This window comes from Colias philodice, chromosome 15 (assembly GCF_061535455.1).
Source record: "Colias philodice isolate Cphi_HAF_F1 chromosome 15, ilColPhil1 Martin Lab GWU primary, whole genome shotgun sequence".
In the NCBI taxonomy this organism is placed as follows: domain Eukaryota; kingdom Metazoa; phylum Arthropoda; class Insecta; order Lepidoptera; family Pieridae; genus Colias; species Colias philodice.
Window position 1 is genome coordinate 6,878,599 of NC_143100.1, and position 20,862 is coordinate 6,899,460.

Consider the following 20,862-nt stretch of genomic DNA (forward strand, 5'->3'; position numbering starts at 1 on the left):
TTTTGACGGTAGAAAGACTGAGCTGCGAGACTTGGGTTTTTTACAAGATGTTTTTGATGGGATACATTTGACACATTAGGTATTTCGTCAGATTCTTAGATAACAACACGCTTCTGTAGTTCCTAATACCTATTGACTGAAATATTTTGGATCGAGACAAGTCCACATTAATTCACATAAGGATAAATTTATACATTTAACACATAATTTCGTTTGATTCTTATAAATAGGGAACAATTTATATTGGAAATTCATAGATAAAATAATAAATAAATATTTCAGGACAATTTTCACACACGGCACGATCTGATCCCATACTAAGCTTTCGCTTGTGCTATGGAAACCAGATGGCTGATAAACATACATATTATATAATTTTAAATACATAAATACTGATATAGATAAATAACACCCAGACACAGAGTAAACATCTATATTCATCACACAAATATTTGCCCCGGGTGGGAATCGAACCCACTACCTCTGGCTTGGAAGGCAGGGCCACTGCCAACCAAGCCAACCTGTCAGATAACATTAAGCGTACGCAACACTCAATGGTTCCAACTATTGACTGAAATATTTTTGATCGAGATTCGAGACACAAGTTCAACCACGGCAGCGTCCGCGTCATCCAGATTAATTTACATAAGGATAAATTATTTATACATTTAACACATTATTTCGTCTAATTATAATAAATAGCGAACATTTTATGTTGGAAATTCATACTATTAAGTGTACTTACGCAAAACGCTTCAGTTGTTCCCACTATTGATTGAAAAATTGTTTATTCTAAAATGAAACATTTTTTATTATCGTTCGTCGTATTATTGCTCCTCGTAAATATATGTATTGCAGATCCGAAAGTATAGTAAGTTATCTTTTTTATAGCATTAAACTAATTGTTAAGGCTAACTTGTTTTTAAATATTTATTTTAACAGTGTACCGATACGTTAGAAATTTATATGTAGTTAGTTCCCGTTCCCGCCGGTTTTCCGGGATAAAACTTATTTTTTCAGGTACAGCAGACAGAGTTAATATCGAATTTATAATACATATATTAGTTATGTAACTAATTACTTTTATATAATATATCTAATAGGAGTAATAGGTATATTAGTTTTGCTTATTTTACTAAGGGCCGATTTTTCAATCTTTGGTTAAAATTTATCCGTCCAATAAAGTATTACACGAACATTTTAAAATGTCACCTGTAAACTGTCATATACGGACAATTAGAATACATTTTTGAAATGGTAGTTTAATACGTTATTCGATGAATAAGTTTTAACCAAGGATTGAAAAATCAGCCCTTAGGAGTCCTTTTTGTCATTACTCACACGTTTTCCCAATTGTTTTTCAGTGGAATATGCTGCTATTGGCTTTTCGGCTGTTATGTAAGTATACATACCTCTGCTCACGTCGCATATTTTTTTTAATAAATATTTAAATTATTAAATGAGTTTGCCAGAGAAAGGTTGAATCGTGTATCTTCGTAATAAGTATTTACATTGTGATTAACATAATATATGACACGCAAAAGGTGATCTTATCTATGAACGTAGCTTACTTAAACTACTGGACCGATAAGGCAGGCATAAATTTGGCATGCAGCTGATTGCAACAATGATTTATCCATCTTTTAAAGATTTTGATAAATTCTACCCCCAAGGAGATAGCATAGGGGGGGGGGGGGAGTTTTTACAATTTATATTTTGACCCCGCGAGCGAAGGTGCATTTTATTCAAATGAGAAATTAAGTAAGCGCTGAGAAACAATTGATGATATTATAAAATGTAATAAGTAAAGAAAGTTATTTTAGCGAATGTTTTTTTTTTCACAAAATCTTTTGTCTATTACATTATTAATACTTTTTTAATATTTCAGGAACAACTAATAGATTATAGCGACTGTGATGAATATATTATTGGAAATGGATATGACAATGAAAACAATATATTGGTCTCCAATAAATAGAAAATAGTACTTATTTATGATTATTAAAGTGAAAATTTTAATTTAGATTACGACAAATCAATGTAATTTTGCCCTAAGAAATGTAACAACAGTTTTATTTAAATTGATATTTTCTTTCTATTTCTAGATTTCCAACTTTGTATAATAAAATCTATAAATGTACTTAACTGAAATGTTGAAATAAAATTATTTTAATGGATTTATGCCTTTTTAATATTCTGCTTAGATCAATTCTGAGTTTCCTTGTTCCGCCGTGGTTAGATAATTCACTGGTCAACAATGATTTTGTTGCCCTGGATGTGAAAGTGGTTTAATATATAAATCTATTAATGGTTTTGGTAGATTGGCTCTAGTTTTTTTTTTAATCCTAATTTTCTTATTAGACCATAAAACGCACCATGCAATAGAAGGGATATTTGTTTAATATCATTTATTTATCACAAAGTTTCACTAATTGTTTTGTTTTAGTTTTTTTATTAATTTAACTAAATGGTTATAAAAATAGAAAAAAACCTTAAAACTTATAAAATAGTACAAGGATATATATTTTATAAGCTTCTCTTCTATAGTTAATTTGGGGACAATCGTTTCTTAAGGACCATCAGTAACCTGCCATCATGTGACGATCCCATATACCCTGATACCTTTATTCCATAATTGTTAGTTCGTTAGTTCTTTCGATGCGTTCTTCCTGTTTCTCATAGAAATTTCCCAGTTAAGGCGTTACCCGGCAATTTCGACTATGTTCAACCTCTATAAAGTCTGGTACAACATAAAGCACAATACCGAAAAAAATATATAAAATAGGATGGTCTTTGATCTTTAATTGCTCGCGAGGACTTTTTTCCAAAGTTAATAGATTTCTAGAAAAAAAATGTGCCGTGGTCATCGATTTTTCCGCAAATACTCTATAAACTTCGTAACCTGCTGACTTAGAGCTCTGAAAATTTTATGTTTAATAAATTATCAGTTACACAACAGTCCCTGACGAGGATTTTTTGTTTCACTGATTAGTATCTTTTTAAATACAAAATGCGAGGAAAAAAGAAGGTGCAGGGGGAGAGGTTTGAGATCCGTCAAGTATCCTCAAGGTTATTAGCGCATGTAAAAGCCTTTTTTAACAACTTTTGCACAATTTCTTTATAATTTGGTGCTTTATATTTACCAATACTATATATACCTTTCCATAGTTTGCATTCAGCATCAGTTATTAATTTTGTTAAATTTTCATCATTTATCAATTTTCGACTCGTCCGTCTTATAGGGCCGTTGTATATTCTTCTTATTCTATTCAATCTATTCAAAGGCCTAAATTCTCATATTTATTAATTTTTCCCAATGAATTTGCTTTGTCTTATCCCATTAATAAAAACATCAAGGGAATTTGGTGTTTTTTTTGGCCACTTTGCTGACCAAGTACTACTCGGTTTCTTCAACTCAATAGGTACAAACCGAACATTGTTGTTCATAAAAATATTTTTTTACAGAAACCATTTATTATTCTGATATTCTACATTTAGTTTTATAGAAAAGGGTTATGTCTGAGCGAAGAAATGTGCAGAAAACGTAATTCACCAAAAAAATAAACACTTGTTAGTAACCCATATTCTGAAGAGCCGTAAGAAAATTAAATATATGAAAATCCAAATAAAAAAAATATTTGAGCCAATTAAATAATTTTAATTATTACATTCGCAAACTGGGTAGGTACTTAAAATATAATATAAATCTGTAGAAATAACCAGGGCAACCAAAAAAAAAATGTTTTTTTTGTTGAGCTCGGTAATATATCCATGTTTGGATAGTAAAGTTCTAATTAATTCCCTATTATCTGAAACAGGATAAAATGACGGTCAATTCGATGCCCCTAAATATAGTTATTTACCATAAATATTATCTATCTGAAAACAACAACAATTGAGAGATAAGCATTATAATAATATGTAGAGGCTTCTCTTTTTCAATGTGAAGTTGAATTTATTTAATTGGAATTGATAATAATAACAGGATAACCGTTTTCAGGAAATAAATTAAGTTTCAGTACAAAATAGAAAGCAAATAAAAATTTAATGTCCTATTTTTAAAACTATTTTATATGTAACATCTAAGTATGTAACAATAAAAATAAAAGCATAGGTATGTGAAATAAAAATATTTTCTGTATCCTTTCTAACCAATTACCAACCGTAAGGAATGACAGATAATTTAGATTCTACATAATCTTCTTATATATAAAAATGAATCGTAAGCGCATAACTCGAGAACGGCTGAACCGATTTCGATAATTCTTTTTTTGTTATATTCCTTGAAGTACGAGGATGGTTCTTATGTAGAGAAAACGTAAATATGTACCACGGGCGAAGCCGGGGCGGACCGCTAGTATTATAATAAAAACATAATATGTATGAAAAACATTTATTTCATAAAAACACATACATTTTTTTTATCATAGGTACTTAGAAAATTGAAATAAAAAATAATTTTAGGCAGTAGGGTATCTTATGCTAACATTAAATGTATTCAAAACTAAACGAAATTATTTTCCATATTATGTGTAGTTAATTATAATTTAGTGTAGGTATTTATGGCTTAAAATTGTCTATGTCATTAAAAACTTATTTTATGAAGTGAAAATTGTTTGTATTGCCTTCTCCATTTCCAGCGAACACAAAAGTTTTGGCTATTGGTCCTGAACTTGTTATTTTCCTGTAGTAACTTGATGAAGATGACTGGAAAATTAAAATTTCATTGAGTAAATAAAGCTAAAATTGCAATAAGAATTAAGAGTAGGGAAATAGTGTAAGAGATAATATGTATATTATTATAGGGAAAGAGTATAACGTCGGTGCTGCCGCTGCCGCTCATCCGTATCTTCTTAAGTAAGTATTATGTATACTGGCCCCGTGGTTTCTACGATCCTATTAGTCTTATTGATATATAGCCTTTCTCGATAATTGGACAACAGTGAAATAATTTTTCAAACCGCACCCGTGGTTCCTGAGATTAGCGCGTTCATGCAAACACACAAACTCTTCAGAACGAGTCTGTATTACGAGAAGTTGACATTTTATATACCTATATTTTTTTAATTTACATTATTATAACTGTTAAAAGTGATCAATATTAATTTTATTAATTCAAAATTACTAAAGAGCTTATCCAACCACGTCGTTGCGCTAATCATTATGCGTTTTTTCGATTTAACAATAGTTACCTGCTTCCAAAAAATTTCAAATAGATAGAAGTAGATAGCATAAAAATACTGCCACGCCATGGTTTCGAGAAAAACACAAAAAGTGGATAAACCCAGTAGAGACTCTTCAACCTCCAATGCAATGCCCGGTGCATTCCTCCTCCAATGCAATGCCTCGAAGCGCTTTTAACTTTTTAACATAATATTTTGGTCACGCTAACAATCAATATTGATGGACCAAAACCCATAATTTATAACTTTTATCATGTTAAGTCTGTTTGTTTAAATCTAATATCTATCTAATTTCTAATATTTCTAATATATACGTATATTATAAAGGCGAAAGTTTGTAAGGATGTATGGATGTTTGTTACTCTTTCACGTAAAAACTACTGAACCGATTACAATGAAATTTAGCACACATATAGAGGGTAACTTGGATTAACACATAGAATAGTTTTTATCCCGGAAATCCCACGGGAACGGGAACTATGCGGGTTTTCCTTTGCAAACGCGGGCGAAGCCGCGGGCGGAAATCTAGTAAGTATTTCATAGTACGAACGAGTCTGATAAGTTTCCTTTTCTGTCCGCATAGTGTCTCTTTTGTAAATATACTGCCTACCTATCGTTCCCACACATTTACTAAAAACCTAATAGTTAAGATTAATTAAATATTCGATAATATTTAATAATTTAAATAATACTTGTATAATTTGTAATTCTTACTTGTTGACTGCTACTGGATTCTTCATATGTAAAATATGTATTGCGTTTTTCTCTTGGAATCTGAAATTGAAAAATAAAAATAAGATATTTTAAAATGTTCTATTTGTGAAGTTAAAGTTAAACTGAAGCCAATGTGTGTGTGTGGCTGAAGCAAATGAGATGGCTCACCTAGATAGATAAAAGATGGGCGTTAAAGCATATAATATAACATATTGTTTACATCCCTTCTTTTATGTCTCTCACGTTTAAATATGTATATTGTAGGTCTTTGATTCTATTGCTTTCATAAAGGTTTATATTTTATGGGGGCAAATGCCATTCACAAAATCGTTCACAAACTAACTATACGCTATCTCAATTCTTAGCGTACCTACCTATGATTCTATTTATATTATTTAATTGTTCTTTTTTAAGGGCTATCAGTAATTATTTTTGACTTTGATAGGAAATTCTTTTGCAGTGGTGCGGAAGCTTTCGCGGTATCAACAGGTAATACTCAATGATATTATACATATATAGAAAAATATCATTGGTAATACTGCAATAATACTTCTTAAGGTTAAATCGGAGACAAAAATTATTCGACGATTTTAGAGTATTCCATTACTTTATCAACATTAAATGCTAAAAATAACATGCTTAATTACCCACAATTCAAAAGTTAAGGATACAGGAAAATAATATGTTATAGTGATTATGGGTTACCCGTTATAAGGAAAATAGTTTGCTAATTAATGACGTTTTCGATACAACGAACTCAAACGATTACAAATTATTAAATAATGCGATATAGAGATTTAAATGACTTAGGTAATATTGTATAAAATGGTTTTAACAATACTTTCACCAAAGAGTAGCTTATGTTATGTTAGTAACTATGTTTAAAAAGTATAATTGGGTAAAATGGGTAACGTACAACGTAGTAGAACATAATAATAGGTACCTATAAGTAAAAAAAAATGTTTGGTCAAAACAACTTACCTCTGAATTTTGTATTCCGCTGTTGTGTTCAATTTTCCTTTGACAAAAAACAAACAACACTTTAAAGTTTTAAATGTTTATGCAAGATATTTATAAAAATAAACTATAAAAGTAAGTAAAACTTACTCAGGGGAAGGTCTGGCCTCTGTCAGAGACGCTATTAGGACACACAGATAAAGTATCATCATTTTTGTATTCATGATTTTTATACTTCTTATATTATTATAACTGCAAAAATTTTCTCGTCTTCACAAATGAAGCGTTGAGGACAAACTGATTCTACTTAATAAAACGTATGAACACACACATAGTAAACAAATACGTAGGTTGAGTTAATTGTCTTAAAAAGATAATATAATCATACAAAGCTTACAAACTTGTTTCTCACGTTAGTGTAGCTATTTTTGTTGAAAACTATTAATCATTCTCTTAGAGTAGATATAGGTAGGTAACTAAAATTAGATTATCCATCATTAAATATGAGTAAATACTAAATACCATTTCTTAAAAAAAAATATAAACAAACTTGAAATTTGTATACTTACTTAAAGTTTTAAGAAGGTATCTTTTGTTCGCCTCTTACTTTTTACTACGACATTCTACATGCGTTTTTGACCTTCCACGTTTTTTTAACTAATGGTTATTTTAACATGAAGGATGTGATGTTTCTATTAAACTGCCTGTGCGACGCGGTTTCACCCGCATTGCTCCGCTCTTGTTGGTCCTAACGTGATGATATAAGAATTTTTCAAATCGGACAAGTAGTTTCTGAGATAAGCGCGTTCAAACAAACAAACAAACAAACTCTTCAGCTTGATTATATTAGTATAACTAGATTATATTACAATGATTTAAAATAACAGTCCTCTAAAATTTAAATTTACATTTTTTATAGGAAATTTTTCAATTTTCAATATAATATGAATAAAGCAATAAGAAAAAAATGACTTTATGTTTCGGCTTTGTTTTTCCGTCGAACTGTAGTTTTCAGTAAGGTACCCAATATAAGAGCAGATGAAGGATTCTTGATTTTTTTGTTATTTTTTAGGAAAAGTTAGCATGTTGCAGTTGTTTCCACAATTACCTACTAATTGAGCGTTGCTTTGCAATAACTTATTTTGATTATTATCTAAAAAAGTGGCAATTTAATTTTTCCTTTGGACTCGTGTGTGTATCTATGTGCCCTACATACAAATTAATTTTAGTCATTGAAACGCCAATATTTTGATTCATTACTAGAAGTACAGGAAGAAAATAAAATATTCAGATATTTATATTTAAATCTTATTTTTTATTTTTATTTAAATCAACAAAGCAGGCTCTTATAAAATAATTCATTTATAATAACAAAATGCGTTTTTAGAGATTATCAGTACATTAAAGATATAACACTTCAAGAGTAGAAATTTTGACTAAGATTTCTTTCTTAAAACTAAAAAAAAACGTACTTAATTTGTATTAAATACAAATAGCACAACTAGCGCTAAACTAAAAACTAAAAAACTCTTGTTAAACGCTCTAGATCATGATGGAGCGTGCGTGATATAGGTACCTATTTATAGTTTTGACTCAATTCCGACGACAGTTTTCAAAGCTTTCGACCTCATTCAAATTAAAATAAAGTATTTTATTTCTTGAAGTGGAAGTTGTTTGAATTTAATCGTCCATTTCCAGCCAACACGAAAGTTTTTGCTATTGGTCCTGAACTTGATATTTTCCTGTAGTAACTCGATGAAGACGACTGAAAATAGAGAGAGAAATACACCAATAAATTAATAAAATATGTATAGTAAAATAAGTATTTTTTTGATATCATTAATATGTTTAAATATGAAAGTATTAATTTTATATGATTCAAATAACTGTAGAGTTCTTAGAGCGCGTTTTGAAAGCCCTTCTAAAAGATTGAAATGGAAAAAATTAAAAATATGTGAGTAGGTAATAGTCCGATAGACGCAGTGACAATAATAAATAATAATATAATATTATTATATTAATAATTTTAGTGTATAGTGTCGAAAATATAACAAAATATGATTAAGATATTTGCTAGTAAAATGAACTTACTTGATGACTGCTACTGGATTCTTCAAAAGTAAAGTAGGAGCCTCGCTTTATTCTAGGAAGCTGAAATGGAATAAATTTTTCTGATTAAAAATATGAAAGAAATTAATTATTAAATAATTTCCATTATTGATAATGTGCAGCTCTATGTTACTAGAATTTTTACAACAAGCAAATGCAAATTTAATTTTTTTAAACTCAATCATTTATCCAAGTCAAATTTTAGAATTTGAAATTTTGAACGCATGTTTACATAAACAAGGTATTACAATAAATAAGGTATAAAAAATATAAACAAGGCATAAACAAGGTATTGGATAAAGAAAAATGATATAAAATAAACCATTTGGCTGTTATTGTTGCAAAAATAACATGATTGGCTAAATGACAACAACCGGTTTGAAGGTTGAACAGGGAAATATGTAAACGGACAAAGATGCGACTTGGAATTCCAAATGTTGGAGTGAACATTACCCGCTGCACCTGAGTAACCCCAGAGTATCTCGTTAATCCACTTTTCGATTTCTTTTGAACAGGAAAATACATTTATATGTTTACCTATAGGTTTTGGCACGTATGTATATTTTATAATACGCTATAGCCGTTATATTTTCGATATATATGTGCGCATATTATTTTTTATAAAAGATCGTGAACTACATTTTCATTTACCCGTCAGTTTTAACTTAAATCCTAGAACGTGCTGTAGAAGTACATAATATTATATCTTACATAGGTTGACTATATAAAATGCTATTTATACTCAAATAGAGGTAAGCTTGCTCGTAACGGAGCGATTTTTTTGACTCAGAATACGAGGTTTCCAGTTTTTATCGTCAGTAAATCATTATTGAATGACATGTTTTGGTAGCCCCCCGCTCAGACATCGCAAAGCTTTTTAGCTTTTTCATTTCAATATATTATTATGCTTTGTAAACGAGTTCTATAAAATTCAATAATTTATTACTATTTTAAACGTAAAGGTTAGAGGAAAATATGAAACAAAAATACTCAAAACATCTGACATACATGTATATATAGCTACTTAAATATAGTGTATCTAATAAATAGGAGCGCAGGGTCAGTGTGTGTGTGTGGTGCGGCTGCTGCCTGCTGAACAACGTGGCGGCCGGCGCGCGGCACGCGGGGCGCAGCGCCCGCCGCGTGCTGCGTCTATTTTTAAAATCACAATAGCGTCTCTACAATTTATTTATTAATTAATATTGTTTTATATCTGACCTGTCTGTCGGTTTCTTCCCGCTTAAATATTTAAAGTGATAATTTGTTTTTGGTTCGTTGTTTTTTACATGATATGAACTATGTATGCATATTAGTATTTTTAGAACAAGCTAATGTGAATACCTAGTAACCTACAAATCTGTTATCCTACTGGTTTAATGCTCCAAGTCCTACAGACATTCGTATGGAAATTATATTAAGCAAGGAGAAATGTCAAAGCTTTTGAGCCGTTTTATTTAAACGAGCGAGCATTCTTATTCTAAAATTGATTATTTAAGAAACGTACCTGTTGATTTTGTACTTGGTCATTTTGGTCCGGATTGTGGTGAGATTGTTGACTTGTTCTAAAAATTACACAAAACGTTATTAAATGCAACGAGTATAGAGTTGAACGAAATGTTATTTTATATTTGAATTACCTAACTGTGACTTCACAGTTAATTTACTTCTATAATAACTTACTCAAGGGATGGTCTGGATTCTACGACTGATGCTATTACGATAAACGCACAAACAATAGCAATTTTTGTATTCATGATTTTTATAATTCTTATTATTTTCAATGTAAAAGCTTTGTCTCGCCTTCACAGGTAGAGCGACGAGGATAAACTGATTTTTATATTCATATTACACTGAACATATACGTAAGCATAATATATAACTGTCTTAAGATTTATAATATATGTATGATGCATACGTATGTTTATGACATACAATTTTGCTTACGTATTGGGTTTTTATTGGTTTATGAAATATATGTAACCAGTTTATAAGTATACCGAACTAGTCTAATAATATAATATACCCGTATGTCGCAGTGGGATTTTTGAATTCGTTATTCTTCATCAATTTAATGCATTTTAAAAATATGTAGGTAGTGTGCATAGGTATATGTCTTAAAGTAATAATAATTTATAATTTTTTTTTATACTTATTTAAAAAAAAAATCATGGTTCTTAATTCTTATCTTTTTACATAGGGAATTTTCTTAAAAAGAATTAGCTGTGTAGCAATAATTTGCATAGATAGATATACTCTATAATAAAATATTAAAATTACACTGCTTTTCCCGGCTTTACCCGTCTTTATCCGGGATCAAGAATAACGAAGCTTTCTGCTGGTGATCTCGTAGTTTCAGAAACTATACGTAAAAAAAACGGGCAACAGTAGGGGCAAACAACTAGTCTCTTCATAAATGGCTGGTGTCGTCATCAGACATCACGTCAGACGTCATCAATGTTTATATAATTACAATATCGCAATACGATGGCGCATAGACCGATTATTTATGATTTTGATAGTCAAAAATATTTAAATTTGCCTTTATTACCATTCAAATACGTTTATGATTTAGCAAAAATCGACTTGTTGTTTGTCCTAGATGTTGTGGTTTCACAAAAGTGTTTGTTATGTTTTTAAACTTCATTTTGTACATTAATATTACACTAAAAGGTAAAATAAAGCTTATCTCATATGAACAAAAAACATTTATTACATATATCCAACAATTGATATTAAGCAAAAGGTATATAAGCTACCGTACGACGATAATTATATGAATTGATGGTGTTTTTTTTTTTTTTTTTTTTGTGTGGTGTCTCTCAATGTTAGCCAGAATAGTCCGGGATACATCGCCCATTTTTGCAAGTGATTACTATCAAGCTAATTTTTCGTGAGTAGCTTTATTTTGATGAGATGCCCAATAATTTCATGTACGAAACTCTCGATTGTGGTAGCTTACAGAGGTAACAAGGATAAAAATTTTTGATTTGACGGTTCTCAAATATTTATTACGCAATTTGTAGGACAATATGTCTGTTGAATTATATAAGTATTAAATAAGTGAAAATAAAAAAATCAGCTGGTTAGTAATCATTTATGATGACTTCGTTATCGATACACATTGGAAAGGGGGACTCTTTGATCAAACCATAGATTTTGTAGGACAAATATTTTTTCGAATAATTTAGATAATTATCTTGAGATTGAACAAAAAAAAAACATTCAGTTAGTAATTAATATTTGAGAACCATCAAATCAAAATATTCTATCCTTGTTTCCTCTGGTAGCTACCACAATCGAGAGTTTCGTACATGAAATTATTGGGCATCTCATCAAAATAAAGCTACTCACGAAAAATTAGCTTGATAGTAATCACTTGCAAAAATGGGCGATGTATCCCGGACTAGAAGGGCTTCTACATTTTAACGCGGACGCGGGGGTGAACTGAAGGTTCACCCTGGTAGCGACATGCACAAGGGCGTCCCCCCTTGACGGGGACCACGAACCTCGGCTTGAGCTGTCGCTTGAGTGGAGGAGGCCAGAAGGGCCCTAATCGGACGGGCGCTCACCCGGGTGGGCGCGGGAACGCGGAACAAGGGACCTCGTCTTCGCCGGCGAAGACGGTGTACGCTTTCTGCTGTGGTGTGTGCGGTGTCGCGGTTGGTTCGACGTTGGGCTTCAATCGCCGAGTCTAGCCGTGCGTTGGCTTTGGTAATGTCGTCGTCGGAGTCGTCCAAGACGTGTCTCGGCCGCCTGCGACGACGAGTGGGATCGGGATTCGCGACGTATGCGATGGCCTTTGTCACCAATGGGTTGGGGTGGTTTTTAGCCTTGTCGAAGTAGCGCTTAGACGCTTGCTTCATCCATTGGGCTATGGTGGGGAGTTCTAGGTCCCTATGTAGGTCCACGTTACGCACGAACCAGGGCGCTCCAGTCGCCGTTCTCATGAACCGCGACTGAATCGTCTGGAGCTTGTGTATGGAGCAATTGATGGTGTATGGGACGCGATTCTTTTGGAACTTTTGAACTTCAATAAATAATACAGCTGTATTTCGTACATTATTGTTATGGTCTCAGCTGTTGGTTTCTATCTACCTATGTACTTCCTATGTAGGATATGAATGATAATAATGTTGATGTACGAAAAATCATTATATTAAATTAATATTAATTGACCGATCGAAATATTATGACATACTATTTTAAACAATATTATGTACTTCCCCGTGGAGCTATTGACAATTTAATAATCAATGTGATATATTTTTACAAATGTAAACATACTTATTTAATAAAAATAAAAAAATAAAAATAAAATTATATTTATTTGCCAAAAGAAGGTTATTACTATTATTATTTACTACGTTACATTAGGTAACAGTTACAGCCTGAGTCATAAAGGTTATTCACGTTGGCATGCATACAGTTTTGTTTATTTTGAATTTTAATTTTAGATTCATACGATAATATTCAGAGCTTTTATCCGGGGGATTTCTCTTTATCTTTAAATTTATTTCTTCTTTTATATTTACTCTTTAGGTGGCTTGTTGGTTAAACTACGGTTTTTTAAAGATAGTTACTTTACTTTACGTACCAGAAGTACCTAGTATCTATTATTTTCGTAGTTCTGTCGCCTGTGATGAGATGACAATAATCAACAGATCCGGAAATCATTCTTGTATTTCCTTGTCTACAGCCACAGATAGGTATTATAATACTTTACTATTATAGTACTACAACTTTAATTCAAGGTTATGAATTCGCTTTTTTTCGCTTTGCTTTCGCTTCTGTTATTAGGATGATTTTCTGTGAGGGACAGATTAGACACCTGTCTATTACATATTACATATGTTGTTATCTTGGCGTGTTGTAATTAAATAATCGTCGTACCTATTAAGACCTAAAGCCTGAAAATGTACATTAATTTCAAATTCGTTAACATATCTTATATCTCTCTTATTTCTCTCCGTACTAAACTACTTCTCTTTGTGTGTCACGGTGTTGCAATATTCGATATTATATTTTATGAAAGCGTTTTTTTAAGGAAAACCAAACTTATTAAAATATGACCACAAATTATTCGCTAAAATAGGCCATACGTGTCACGTATAAGCACATCATGACAGTTGCAGTGCAGGATTCGTGGCAATAATAAATAACCTATACGGTATACATAGGTAATTTTCAAAACTTACTTTTATTTTCAATTAAAAAATAAGGACGAAATATTTTATCTTTTTGTATAATTTATAGTTAAAAGGGAAATAAATACACATTTTTTAAATACGCTATCTATTGAATGTTTGATGTAACAACGTTACAAAAGTTAAAAGTGTATTTAGGTCGACTACTACGACTTGTGCAAGCGTAGAGGGCGCTTCTTCGTAGCCGTAGTTTATTGAAATACTCGCGAGATGGCAATCTGCACATAATCCATACTATTCAATACTATCCATCATCTTTCCATACTAATATTATAAAAGCGAAAGTAACTCTGTCTGTCTGTCTGTTACTCAATCAAATTGTCAGCTGTGGTGTGCACCTTATTAAATAAAAAAAAAAAAAAAAAATAAATCACGCATAAACTACTGAACCAATTTTCATGAAATTTGGTATAGAGATATTTTTATACCCGAGAAAGGACATAGGCTACTTTTTATCCCGGGAAATTGACGCAATCCCGGAAATCCCACGGGACCGGAACTATGCGGGTTTTTCTTTGACTGCGCGGGCGAAGCCGCGGGCGGAAAGCTAGTAATATATAATAGGAGTTTAATGTGGCTAAGAAAGTTCTTTTATAATAGTATAATTTAGTTTTATTAGCTTTCCAATTCGACATCGAAACATAACATTAGAAAATAATCTGAAACATCGTAAGCTGCGTTATATATTATAATAAAAATAAATAAATAGTATTTTTAAACTTTTCCTCGTATTATTGAGTTGTACATGGTTGTACTCAATGTATGTGTCAAGGAAATCTCTATACGATTATGTACCTACGCTACTCTCCTGTCCAATACCGATTTGTTATTTTATTTGCTCACAAGACACGCTCACTTTCAAAGGTAAATAACCATTTAAGGTCGGTTTCATGTTCACACATAGAGAAAATACATAGTTATATTTTCTAAAATCTATTCTTTTCTTCTTGGTAAATATTGGTATGATGTTTATTAATGTATTATATAAATATTGTTACGACATAACGATTAAGTCGGCGCAGCATTAAACATAGGTAGGTATGTTGAAACCTATAATTTTAATGAATCAAAGCGACTTACCTATATGAATAAAGGATCCGATCTTCTTACTTAGCCGTTATCCGTACGGTCGGTTTATTTCAATTTCCTTCATAAAAGACGCTATTCTCGGATTTGAAGTAGATTTATCATGCTCGGATAAAGCGGGCACTTTTTGTGCTTTTCTTGTGCCTGGATCTGACCCGAGATCTGTCCACTTAATGTGAATAATGGTGTGCGATGGAAAACGAATGCGAGCCCGAACACAAAAGACAACAATAAGAAGTGATTTCGAGATTTGATACAGGGATCCTTGTAAGATAATATTGTATTTTATTGAAATTTTAATATTTAATTCACTTATTCTAAGTAGATATTATTTGTTTTCCGTTGAGCGTTTTCTTGCTACACCCGTAAACGATCATCTATTTGAAACTAAACGAAGCGTAATGAACTGCTCCATGCTCTAACACGCGATTCAAGAGATAATATTATGTTATCCCTGAACAAATGGTCATTTTTAATATGGAAAATTTAAGAAGTAAGTATAAAAATCTCCCAGTTGAATAGAAGATTCATAAAAAATCATGTTCACATAATTTATCATCACTGATTTTCATATGCCATGATTTGCAGGTAGGTAATAGTTGTTATAAAATCCATATTATTATTTCAATTAATTGTTGATTATAGTTAAATGTAAATAAAAATATACCATTCAAAGTTTCTTATTATAATGTCTGATGATTATTTATTTATTTATTTAATAAGGTGCACAAGACAGCTGACAATTTTGCCTCGTTATACACAAATTTAATTTAATTATATGTTGCGGTGAAATGCCAACCAATTAATTATATGCACACAGCATAGTTGAGGGAAAAAAATTATTAAAAATTACATTATTTAGCACAATTCATAGATCAAGTAAAATAATTTCCTAAAATACATGCCATAAAATAAGTTGAATCTAATTAATCATAGTACAGATAAATATCACATTAATATAGCTACAGTACATTATTGATTGATAATTATCCAATTCTATTATAGAGGTACGATACTTACATACATATAGGTTCATAATAAATATTTTATTTGAAACTTTGTATTACTCAACGCACTTTTCAACTCTTGAGCTTACTCTTATATTTAACTAGCTGCACTCCTGTTGGTCTTATGTCTTCTTGCCTTCCTCGATCTGCTATCGATCGGCTCGATCGGCTATCTAACACCGAAATAATTTTTCAAATCGGACCAGTAGTTCCTGATTAGCGCGTTCACACAAACAAACTCTTAAGCTTTAATAATAATATACTACGGATATTAGTATACCTAGATTAACTGTGTAATTGTAAAACAAGTCTATGGAATAAGATCCCTATTGCCGTTAGATAGCCTGTGTATTGTGTAATGCATTAGGTACTTGCATGACTACCTCTTACTAGATTTCGTAAATACTATCTGTTATCAAAATCGACCCCCAAGGTCACTAAATCCTCGATTATATTTATAAACGAAAGTAAATTATGTATGGATAAACTAACCAATATAATAAAAGCTAAAGTTAGTTATAATAAAAGCTAAAGCTAAAGTTGCTGTTTCACACAAAATTTGTTCAGGTCTGTATGAAATTTTGTACACAGATTGATACATGGGCTTCTTTTCACACGGCTCCCATATAGTGAAGTCTATAGTGAATTCTAGTCAAATATCATACCTAGAAGTAAGCTACGATAAATATTATTTTATAGTAGAAAAAATTTCTGTCTGTCTATTAGTTGTACTTACTTGTGTAGTAACACAAGTAAGTACATGAAGTATCATGTAACTATAAATTTATAGTAATCCAAACTCCGTAGCAAAGCTCTCATTATCGGATCGAAAAATAAAATTTCATATGATTCTAAATCAAAAACAGAACTAAACTTGAGAGAGTAGAGTTTACATTTGTATAGAGAGAGAACTTAAATGTGAGGGCGAGCATTACAATGTTCATGTGACGGTGAAACCTTTTTGTTCCGTCTTTTGTGAAGAGAATCTGCGACGCCCCAGGGGCCGTAGGCACGATTTCCATTACACGGGAGGCTTTTTTAAAATACCTTCGCTTTTAAAAGTTGACTCTAGTTTAGTATTTATTTGATCAACAATCTGTATGAACGTAATAAAAAGATAGGCCATCATTTTTATTGATTTAAAAGGCCATCATTTTTATTGATTTAAGGAGAGAAACAATTTATTATAGTTAATGTTTATTTTAAATCCTTATAAACTAAATATTTAAAAATCTTCAAAGTACAGAAAAACTATCAACAGGCGGAATCGATCACACCTCCTTCACTTTTCCCAAGGGTGTCCTTTAGGCATATAAAATTTAAAGAGTATTTAAACATAATTTGTACTTTTACTCTTAGAGTAGAAGAAATTCTATTGCTGAGGTGAGATGTTGGACTCGATGTCAGGCATCGCTACAGAACAGCGAAGGACGCAAGATCGAATCCCGCCTCATGATCGGTTTTATTCTAATAATCTCTATGTATAAAAATGAATCCTTATTACCCTTGGTCACGGCATCACGCGTGAACAGCTTGACCGATTTCGATAATTCTTTTTTTATAATATTACTTGAAGTACGAGGATGGTTCTTATGAAAATAAAAATTAACATGTACCACGGTTGAAGCCGGGGCGGACCCTAGTAATAAATATATTTCAGGACACTTTTCACACACGGCACGATCTGATCCCATACTAAGATTTTCTATTGTGTTATGCAAATAAAATGGTTGATCAAAATACATATATAATTTTAAATATATATTTGTATAGACTATAGATAATTATCACCCATACACAGAGCAAACATCGATGTTTATCACATAATAATATCTGCCATGGGAATTGAACCCACGAGCTCTGGCGAAGGTAGGGTCGCTAACAACTAAGCCAGTCAGTTAAAATTATTAAATATTCTTTAAAGTTTTTCAAACTCAAACTCAAACTCAAACGTGTACTTATTCAATTAGTCTTCTTCTAATTTGAATCGTTATACCATAGCTTTACCATTTACCACTGAGTTCAAACAACAAATTATGTATTTTCAAAGTTATATCAGTCTTCAGACTACACAATAAGTATTTATTTTTACAAAACTTTATTTGCATTGCATTTGAAAAGATAGATCATCAAAAAACACAACAAATTAATAAGACATAAACGCTATAATCGAACTGTAATTATTGGTAATGGTTATTTAAATGGTTATCGTAATTACAAAAGTTGTTACATTTGACTCTCGAGCAAATGGCCTCATTTGTTGAAAATATTTTCGCAATGTTAATGTCAGGTGATTTCGCAGACGAGGTCTGCCAACAATACAGTAAAAACATTTAAAGTAATTATCATCATTTCGTAGGCATTTTAAATAAAATGAAGTGATTTTGGATATAGGATAGGTACATGCTATTTAATTTAACCAATTGTTTTAAATATAAGTAATTAGTTTAACATTCGATTTGTTCTGTATTACCCGTTTACTTGCTCAGCGATGATTTTAGGTTTCTTCGAGTAGGTGAATCATGTTGGAAAGTGTAATTACCTAGATATAGTTAGTGAGGTTTTTTTGATAGAATCTTTATTTTAGAAATATTTCATTATTTCTTATAATTTTCAAATGGATTCGCTTTGGCTTCTATTGTTAAAGTTTTGTCATATGTTTACATTGTACAAGCTAAATTACAACATTAAGTGATTAAGTAAATTACTTATTTACTAAGCATATACTTAGGAATTTACATGCAAAAAAAAAAAACCTCAAATCTAGGAAAATATAAGAGCGTTCTTCACTGTGGTTCCCCAGGAGCTGTAGGTACTTATTAGTAATAGTAGGTTATTAAGAAAAAAACACGGTTAGTATATTACTTTTAATATTCTCTAGATACCAGCACTTCTACTGCAATCTAAATATTCAAGTTCACATTTCGTCACTTTTTTATCCACTAGAATGATTTCTTTTGATAATTACATCGTTTTTATTGCGTGAACCATTTCCTATAACTATACGCCTACATACTCTTCTCTCAGTCTGAAAAATAAACTAAGTGTTATTATAATATTTAATGAATTATTGAAACAAAGCTCAGCGAAGATGGACATCACTATATAGTATAAAACAAAGTCGCTTTCTCTGTCCCTATGTCCATTTGTATGTTTAAATCTTTAAAACTACTCAACGGATTTTGATGCGGTTTTTTTAAATAGATAGAGTGATTCAAGAGGAAGGTTTTAGTATATAATTTATTATGTTTTAGTCAAAGCGGGCGAAGCCGCGGGCGGAAAGCTAGTAATATTATAAAGATGAAGATTAAAAATAAATAAAACTTACGCATCTCTGCGGCCACCAGCTGCACGGTCTGTAAATAAATTAAACAATAACATTAACGAATAAATTGTAGCAATAACTTTTGTGTCTATAATATTTATTCTTTCCTATTTATCTCTTATTAGTCCGATAGGTATATGAAGTAAAGTGCATTAAAAAAAATGTGATCTAGTTTTTGTAGGCTGAATTTTTTTGGGAGATGAACACAATAGACAATCTTAAATTCTAGTCTCAACTGTTAAAACTTAAGAAAAAAAAATTCAATAACAAAAATTAAAATAATTAGCAACAATACAAGTGGGAAGTGTAATATCAGGGTAACAAAATATTTAATATAAAATAAATAAACTTAAAACTGTTATAGAGTTCACCGTCTCGGTTTTTTACTTACTTTGGTTTGGGATTTGCTTCATATAAACTTACACAGAAAAGAAGCGTTATCACTAATATATGAAGTATTTTCATGATTTTGTTTATAAAATAATTTTAATTTAATGCTTAATTAGGCGAGTCTGCCGCACATAATGAAGGACCAATACCCGTACAGTTTATTATATACACTACAGGAAAACTAATTTCTTCCTGTGATAGCCAAATACAATTATATATTTTGTTGTTATTACGTAAATATAATTTTATCATGTTCGCGTTTAAATATGTAAGTAGATAATATTTTTAACAACACATGGTAAACCATTGAGGTATGTACTACATAGTAATTAGTAACTCAATGTGGTAAACCCATTTTTTACATCACGAGTCTGCATTCTTATGGCCACCATTCACAAGCGCGCCCATCCGCTGGATTTGTAGCTGGCGACATGTCCGCCGACAAATCTGCGTATGTATGTATCGGTGTGCGCGGCTCGCGGCTCGTCGCGGCGCTCGCCGTCTGGAGACGGCGATGGCTATATAAGGCGTTTATGAAACCTATAAATACAGAATATTTTTATAGTTATTGTTAAAGTCAAGCCTATCTTAAAGGCCGGCAACACACTCACAATGTCCCCGGCCGCGGCACGGCGTTGTGGCTTATGGGCGACGCTTACCATCAGGCGTCGCGTGGATATCATAGTACATAATATATGATAATTCAATAGGTGGTTTCATACTGAGTGAGCAGCCTCGGAAAATAATTGCGAAGATCATAGGCGCGTCCACACAGATCGAGTAGTCTCGTGAATCATTTTCCGCGCGTAGCAGCTCGGTCAGTGTGAACGTGGCTCGATCAAGGAAAATAGCGGCTCCTAGTCGTCGGCAAGGAAAATAAGTTCACA

At 31.6% G+C, this 20,862-nt stretch overlaps 1 protein-coding gene and 3 long non-coding RNA genes across 4 annotated transcripts; 1 reads left to right on the forward strand and 3 right to left on the reverse strand.

The window, feature by feature from the left end:
• Positions 1–637: 637 nt before the first annotated feature.
• On the forward strand, positions 638–2,085 carry LOC149482294 (uncharacterized). Its single transcript, XR_016316754.1, has 3 exons — positions 638–871; positions 1,365–1,398; positions 1,889–2,085. It is a non-coding gene; the product is annotated as an uncharacterized LOC149482294 (long non-coding RNA).
• A 2,295-nt stretch (positions 2,086–4,380) lies between these two features.
• Positions 4,381–7,180, reverse strand: LOC149482295 (uncharacterized). The gene is made up of 4 exons (XR_016316743.1): positions 7,005–7,180; positions 6,879–6,915; positions 5,898–5,957; positions 4,381–4,707 (listed from the first exon to the last, which is right to left on the reverse strand). It is a non-coding gene; the product is annotated as an uncharacterized LOC149482295 (long non-coding RNA).
• Positions 7,181–8,182: 1,002 nt separating this feature from the next.
• Positions 8,183–10,786, reverse strand: LOC149482296 (uncharacterized). Its single transcript, XM_089704450.1, has 4 exons — positions 10,644–10,786; positions 10,468–10,525; positions 8,946–9,005; positions 8,183–8,619 (listed from the first exon to the last, which is right to left on the reverse strand). Exons 1-4 carry the CDS (start codon positions 10,715–10,717, stop codon positions 8,506–8,508), a joined length of 306 nt encoding a protein of 101 aa, XP_089560576.1. The 5' UTR covers positions 10,718–10,786; the 3' UTR covers positions 8,183–8,505.
• An 8,327-nt stretch (positions 10,787–19,113) lies between these two features.
• LOC149482297 (uncharacterized) lies at positions 19,114–20,135 on the reverse strand. The gene is made up of 3 exons (XR_016316666.1): positions 19,977–20,135; positions 19,589–19,616; positions 19,114–19,288 (listed from the first exon to the last, which is right to left on the reverse strand). It is a non-coding gene; the product is annotated as an uncharacterized LOC149482297 (long non-coding RNA).
• Between the last annotated feature and the right edge of the window lie 727 nt (positions 20,136–20,862).